This window comes from Microtus ochrogaster, unplaced genomic scaffold (genome assembly GCF_000317375.1).
Source record: "Microtus ochrogaster isolate Prairie Vole_2 unplaced genomic scaffold, MicOch1.0 UNK1, whole genome shotgun sequence".
Classification (NCBI taxonomy): Eukaryota; Metazoa; Chordata; class Mammalia; order Rodentia; family Cricetidae; genus Microtus; species Microtus ochrogaster.
In genome coordinates this window covers 34,565,405-34,572,875 of record NW_004949099.1, presented here as the reverse complement: position 1 = coordinate 34,572,875, position 7,471 = coordinate 34,565,405, and the positions used below count along the sequence as shown (strand labels likewise).

Genomic DNA, 7,471 nt, shown 5'->3' with positions numbered 1-7,471 from the left:
CTCATTACAGATGGTTGTGAGCCACCATGTGGTTGCTGGGAATTGAACCCAGGTCTTCTGGAAGAGCAGGCAATGCTCTTAACCACTGAACCATCTCTCCAGCTCCTCACTTCCTTTTTAAAATAATTTTTTTAGAGTATACGAAGTGATTAACTTTATTGTGGTACACACATGCACACACACATGCATGTATGCACACATGTTTCATTATGTTTGTTCTTATTCAGTCCTCTCCCACACTGATTTTCCTCACTTGTTGCCCCTCGGTTACTCTTCCTTCCCCTAGTTTTCCTTCTGCTTTCATATCATATGCATATCACCTTTCCCCCCCTCCTCTTACTTTGAGGATTATTTTTTGGGGGTGGGGGTTCCTGTGTATATTCATGTGCACACAAGTGCATGTTAGTGTGCACCCACCTGCACTGGGGATCACACCCAAGGCTTTGTGTATGCTAAACACATCCTCTAGCACTGAGATACACCCCAGCTCACTCTTGGCTTCTGTTTTCTCTACCCCCAGAATCCTTGTGTCTCTGTGCTGACCGTTTTTGCCCACTTTACAAAGCTTGCCTTGAGCCGGGCGGTGGTGGCGCACGCCTTTAATCCCAGCACTCGGGAGGCAGAGGCAGGCGGATCTCTGTGAGTTCGAGACCAGCCTGGTCTACAAGAGCTAGTTCCAGGACAGGCTCCAAAACCACAGAGAAACCCTGTCTCGAAAAACAAAAAAAAACAAAAACAAAAACAAAAACAAAGCTTGCCTTGACCTTTCTTTCAAAGATTCTATAATCAGAAAAGAAGACTTTTTCTGTGGCATGGCTTGCCCTGAGATTCTTGCCAAACTCAAACCCAGAGAAAGCGCTTCCCAAATGATACTGCAGGTAATAGGAAAGAAATTAATTTTCCTTTCTGGCGCAGCCTTTGCATTGTGACTCTGGGTTATGGTAGGGTCAGTGTCAGAGGGTAAAAAGTCACTAAAAGACATCTGAAGAATTAGTGAGTCTCCAGTCGACACAACAAGATGACATGATAAGCAATATATTCAATATATTAGCCTGTGTATGTGGGTCAGCGTGAGTATTCCAACCCATGTACTTAGCTCTGGAGTTCAGTCAATCGGGAAAGAGACTTGAGTGCCAGAGTCTGTGATACACCAGAAGCCCAAAAGGAATAATGTAAAGGTCAGGTGTCAATCAGTGCTCTGCCACCTGCCCAGCATGCAAAGGGGTGTAGAGCAAGCAGGGTACCACAGAGGCACATGCAGCAGGAACGTGGACAGAAGAGAGGAGAGGGGAACCATGCGAATTTCCTGCTCTCCTCTCCCCACACCTCCATCTTTATCAGGGAAGTTTTATAAGAACAGAACACAGGGCTAGGGTGTGGCTCAGGGGTCTAGCATGCCCAAGACCTGAGCCCAGTCCTTAGCAAAGAAACAAAGTCGAAAAAAAGAGAGGTGAGGAGGGCACAGGTGGAGAGGGGCAAGGTGGTTTCATTCTTCTTCTGACTTTCTTGCAAACTTACTGCTTGGGCCAGAAATTTGACCTGTAAAGCGTCTGATTTCTTTGTGAATACCTTTTCTCCTCCACGAGACAGCATGCTCCCTGTTTCCCGTCTCTCCCAGTTCCCACTTTGAGCATTTATTCGGTTGAATGAAATGCTTGCCAGCTTTCAGGAGAGAGTCATGGTAGGAACAGGCTACCACCCATTTCCATGACAAATCGCTGCAAGTGACTCAGCCTGACACCCAGCAGTGCTGCTCCCAATGAAAGAGAGAGATTTGACAGGGACCCCAGTCCCTTCCCGGCAGACTCAGGCCATCTTGAACAAGCTGCCCTCCTGCTTTGGACTTTTGGTAAACAAACAAATGAACAGCTATCCAGGGCTTTGGAATGACACAGGGACACTTCCCAGGGACGTCCCTCAGAAGCTGCCCTTTGTGCTCCCTCCCACTGAAGAACTGGACTGAGGAAATGCTTAGTCCGTAGATCCTGCCCTTCTACAGCCTTTCTTGGCAGGTGCTTGATTTTAAGATATCCTGGGACACATTGGAACTTTCCACTTTTCCTCCTCTTCCAATTTTTCCCCCTATGTATGTACTTTTATGTATCTTAGGCTGGCCTCAAATTCAACTATGTAGCTGAGGATGACTTTTGAATTTCAGGTCCTCCTTACATTTACCTCTGATCCCTGGGATCACAGGCAGGTGTCACCATGCCCAGATCTCTCCACATTCTTCTGACTTTTTTTCTCCACAAGAGGGAAAAATTGAGCCTCCAGCCGCTGGGTGACCTCTGATAATTCACTCTGCCCATCTGGGTTTTTAACTTTCCCATTTTAATCAGGTAATACTGCTTTCTCTGCCTAAAGTCAGGGCCTTGGAATGTGGAGTATCTGGACCCTTTCAACCCTGAGTGATTTTCCCCCTCCTTTTCAGTGTGTGTGTGTGTGTGTGTGTGTGTGTGCGCGCGCGCGTGCGAAGTAAAGCTCCAAATTTTATTAAAGGTATTTTAATAAAGACTTAAGCATGAGGGTGGAGAAAAAGAGGGACTCAGAAGGAAGTAATGCATATGCAACAGTGGTATGGGCTCCTTAAGGAAGAGGTGCCCCTCCTTTTCATTTTTCTTTTTTTCCTCTTTTTAAAATATTTTATTTTAGCTAGGGGTGGTGGTGCACATCTTTAATCCCCAGCACTTGGGAGGGAGAGGTAAGGTGATCTCAGTGAGTTCGAGGCCAATCTAGTCTACCAAGCGAGTTCTGGGACAGCCAATACTGTTTGTTATACAGAGACACCCTCCCTCGAAACACACACACACACACACACACACACACACACACACACACACACACACACACATTCTGTGTGCATGCGTGTGTCTCTGTGTGGGTAATACGCATGAGCGGAGGCTGCAGCAGCAGAAGCTTGCAGAGAAAGTTAGGTTTGCAGGTGAACCCAGTTCAGGCCCTGTAGAGAGCATCACACACCCATGGGTGAGCCATCTCTACAACAGCTCGCCTCACTCTTCATTTCCTTATTTCTTTTATAGTTCTAGGAATGGAACCCAGGGCCTCCTACAAGCCAAGCATGTAGTCTACTATTGAGCTGCACCTCCAGTCTTTTTTTCTTTTTTATGTTCTCCAGCATCACTTCCACCCGAAATGGGGGAAACTCCTTGTTAAGACCCCCCCCTGGTGCCTTTCCGAGTGTGGTTGTGACCAGGAAAGAACGGTATTCAAATTTGACTTGGAAGACAGAGTTAAGGCTAAGTGTCCCTTGGGGCTAGACAGAGAAAAGCCTTGAGGCCAAGGTCACCCAGGACACTCTAACAAAAATGAGTCTCAACTCCACACAAGCTTCGGAAGGAGCACCCTCAAATATCTTGGCGGTGCCTGAGTTTCCTTCAGTCACAGAGCCCACGTCTTAACTCGAATCTTCTTTCATTCTCAAATCTCCCTCATCACACATCCCACACACCCTCCCACCTAACCCCAAGCGGGTGGCGGCACCAGGGACTTGCTCTCTGGCCCCACCTCTCGCCAGCCCTCTGCCTCTAGGGGGCAGGGCCCACCTGTGCCTGGGGGCGGGGCCGAGGAGGAGGCGGGACAGGTAGGGTGTAAGGTAAAGCTCCAAGAGAAAGCGCCCTAACTGTAGCGAGCGAGTGCAGGAGCCTGCGGGCACCTAGGAGAGCCTCCTAGGCTGGGTGCAGGAGCGAGCGGGGAGGGAGGGAGGGAAGTGGCGGGCCTGCGACGAGGAGAGGCGTGGAGTGGACACTTGGGGAGGAGGAGCCGGGCTCCGCGGCCGGAGAGAGACCTGCGAGACGCCCGCGCAGCCGAGGGACCCCAGCGCGCGGAGCATGAGCGGCCGGCTGGCCGGAGAGCGACCGGGGGAGACTTCTTGCGCGCCGCGCTGAGCGGCGGAGCCGGGTCAGGGCAGCGGGTACGGGGTAGCCCGTGCTTGGGCGGCCGGCCGGGCGCAGAGCCATGGGGAGCCCCCGCGCCGCGCTGCTGATGCTGCTCCTGCGTCCGATCAAGCTGCTGAGGAGGCGCTTCCGGCTGCTGCTGCTGCTCGCCGTGGTGTCGGTGGGACTCTGGACTCTGTATCTGGAGCTGGTGGCGTCGGCCCAGGCCGGCGGGAACCCCCTGAATCGCAGTACGTAGCGCCGGGGGCCCAAGGAGGTGGCAGAGGTGGGCGGGCGCTCCGGAGCAGGGATCCGCCTCTCCGAGCAGGCTCCAGGTGCCAGCGCCGCCCCTCGCTTTACCCGCGACCCTGGCTGGTGGGGTCCGCCGTGGGTCCCTGATTCTGGCAGAGTGGGACCAGGACGCTCTCGTGGCTCCTGGAGCGCCGGGAGAGGTTTGGGGAGCCTTCCACCGTGCGGAAAAAGCAGCATCGCGAACAGAAACGCGTGGTTAGCGAGCGCGGGTTCCGGCGCTGCGGCGCAATTCGGCCGCACGCTGCGGTCGGCGCCGCCCCAGCTTTGCCCTCCGCTTGCTGGTGTGTGGTGGGCTCCCTGTTTCCCCTCCGGCTGAAATTTCTGGGGTTCTTTTTCAATTACACCTTCGAGAGAGCCGCCTGGTCTTCCCGCATCCCGTGCGCCACTGTTTCCAAGTATCCCACCTACTGAATGCGTAGTTCTCCACTCGTCCAGACTGCCTCCTCCAGTGTTTGAAGCCCTTGCAAAGCCCGCGGATCTAACAAACTCCCAAGATCCCTCTCAAGGCGACCCTGCCATGGGGTTTTTATTTCTCCTTTGTTTTTATTTCAACAAAGCATTCACGTTTCTGCTTAGGAAAACGGGAGGAAATGGCCTTTCCCTTCTTCAATAGGTATGCTTATCCACAGTGACTTCCAATATACTTTTGATTAGCTTAACAAAGTTAAATGTCATATGGTAGCCAGAAAGGAGTGGAGAAGTTTCCAGAAGGGTCAGGTGCCCTTCCCAAGCCTAAAGAGGAAGTTCGCATTTATCTTCTGCCTGGATTTCGCTTTTCTGCTTAAGGAATCTCAAAAATTACCCTCTTGGTAGATACTTTGGTCAACAACTGGATGTGGTCTTTTGTCTGTTGTGGCTCAGAAAAAATTATTGTCTAAGCAGGGACGGTTTGGAGACGTGTGCTTATAGCCCAACCTCTCCGTGGCAAAGAACATAATTCTAGCTGTGAGCTAGGAGACTGGCTGTCGCAAGAGATCAACCTACTATATGTAGCTAGAGATCAAGAGGAAAGGAGGGATTTGGCCTACCTGGTCTCCAGGGCCCCTCTCAGTTGGGATAAGAGACTATGGCCTCTGCCTCTTGAGCACTGTCGAGGTGAAAGAGCCGGTGCACCTGGGGAAGAATGTTGCTCTGAGATGCAAGCGTGTAGCCATACCTAGAATTCTTTCTTCGCTTGACCCCAGCCTCCCTCCTCAGGTTTTGTTTTTTGTAGAAGCCTTCACACTCTGGTCACCCAGGTGCAGGTGGCTGAGTTTCCTTGGAGTGTGTAGGGGTGGGGGAGGCTTGAATTCACTTCCTGCTCGGAACACCCTTTGCCAGCATGGTTCGTGGGGGTACTCTATACACTAGACAGGAAAGCCGTTGCTCTGTGGTCCTGAAGTCAGTGGTTGCTATCCCTCCTCTTCACTTTTCCTCTACCTCAGGAGTGCTTTCTGGTCCAAGACCAGGCCCAGCTGGCCGTAATAAAATAATTAATAATAATAATAATAAGAAGAAGAAGAAGAAGAAGAAGAAGAAGAAGAAGAAGAAAAAGCTTGCACTCTGGCTCCCTTCTAGCCTCTGGATTTTGCTGGCTTCTTTATACCAGTTTCTGAATCTGTTGTGTTTCTCTCCTCGGTGGATCTGACTTGTGGGCTTTTAAACTTTTATTTAAAAAAATTATTTCTTTTTCCAAACTGACCCTTCTCCAAAAATATGTTCCCAGCTTCTTATTCCAAAATTGACTTTGTGCTCCTTGTGGTTTCCTTTTTTCTTTTTGAGACAGCTTTTCACTCTGTAGCCCATGCTAATCTGCAGCTTGCTATATTGCAGGCTGGGCTGGATTTCAAGATCTTCCTGCCTCAGTTTCCCCAGTGCTGACAGTGGGTGTATGTCAGATAGTCTGTCTTTCTGCTTTTCTCCTTGTGATTTCTTTCTTTCTGGGTTTTTTTGTTTTTTGTTTTTGAGTCAGGATTTCTCTGTGTAGTCCTGGCTGTCCCCGAACTCACTCTGTAGGCCAGGCTGGCTCAAGCTCACAGAGATCCACCTACCTCTGCCTCCCCAGTGCTGGAGTTAAAGACATGTGCCGCCATGCCTGGTCCTTGTTGTGACTTCTAACAAGAGCCCAAGCCTGGCCACTGAGGGTCACGATTCCCTCTTCTTAGATTCCTAGGACTCTAAGTTCATCCGCTGTGACATGTGTCCCAGTCCTGTCTTGATTTCTTTATGGTGCGGGGGTGGGGTGGGGGGAGGGGGGGGGATGGGGAGTGGAGGGAGGTAGGGTGAGATTTGAAAGATGGCTATACTTGTTCCCTAAACTTTTTCATTTTTGTTTTAAGAAGCCCAGATGTTTTGCATCAAAATTCCCTCCTATGCTGTGTCTTACTCCCAGCTCAGAGCTGTTCCTCTGGGAAGGAGCAGGGAATTAGGTAGGAATGGAGAAGTAGGAAGGGGGTTGCTAGTGTTCCCTCCTCCACACCCTGCATACCAAGAGCTACCAGAGTAGTAAAGCTGCCCCTCCCAGCTGTACCCAGAGCTTGACCACAGCCACCAGAGCCCCAACGAGCCACCCTGCCACTTTCTAGCAATCTCTGCCAGCTCAGGCCACCACCCGCCTTCGTGTCATCTGTGAGGCTGGCCTCCAGTGCCCAGAGCCTGTCATTTGCTTGTCCCTGTGTGAGGTATATTGGTTTAGCCCTGGAAAAGTGTACAGAGGATGGCAGTCCCAAACTCTAGGGTGGCAAAGTAATGACAGGGGAGCACACTTCCTGCTCCGTCTTCACAAAATAACCTGGTAGTTTAAGATATGGATGGTGTGCAATTTGGGCTCCATATGCAGAAAAAGACATAACCACTGTTGGGATAGCTTTAAAGGAAAATAACTAAAATTATTAACAAATAGAAGAAGATTTCTTGGCCGAAATGATCACAGCCTTTCACCCAGTCATGTTTGTTTAATACATAGCTCAAACAAAGCAATGTGCTAGGTTGTTTGGATATGATGACCAAGATATGGCGTCTTAGTTAGGGTTGCTAATGCTATAATGAAACACCTTGACCTAAAGCAAATTGGGGAGGAAAGAGTTTATTTGGCTTACGCTTTCACATTACAATCCATCATTGAAGGACGTCTGGGCAGGAATCTGGAGGCAGGAGCTGATGCCAAGATCATGGAGGGTTGCTGCTTGCTGGCTTGTTCCACGTGATTTAACCTACCTTCCTTCCTCCCTTCCTTTCTTCCTTCCTTCCTTCCTTCCTTCCTTCCTTCCTTCCTTCCTTCCTTCCTT

General features: G+C 50.4%; 1 protein-coding gene across 1 annotated transcript in view; it reads left to right on the top strand.

Moving 5' to 3' along the window:
* The first annotated feature begins 3,975 nt into the window (after positions 1–3,975).
* The window catches only part of B4galnt3 (beta-1,4-N-acetyl-galactosaminyltransferase 3), a 107,680-nt gene continuing 104,184 nt past the window's right edge, over positions 3,976–7,471 (top strand). The window contains exon 1 of the mRNA XM_005365137.2: positions 3,976–4,144. Within this exon, the coding sequence (XP_005365194.1) occupies positions 3,976–4,144 (169 nt within the window). The remainder of the gene's footprint in view (positions 4,145–7,471) is intronic.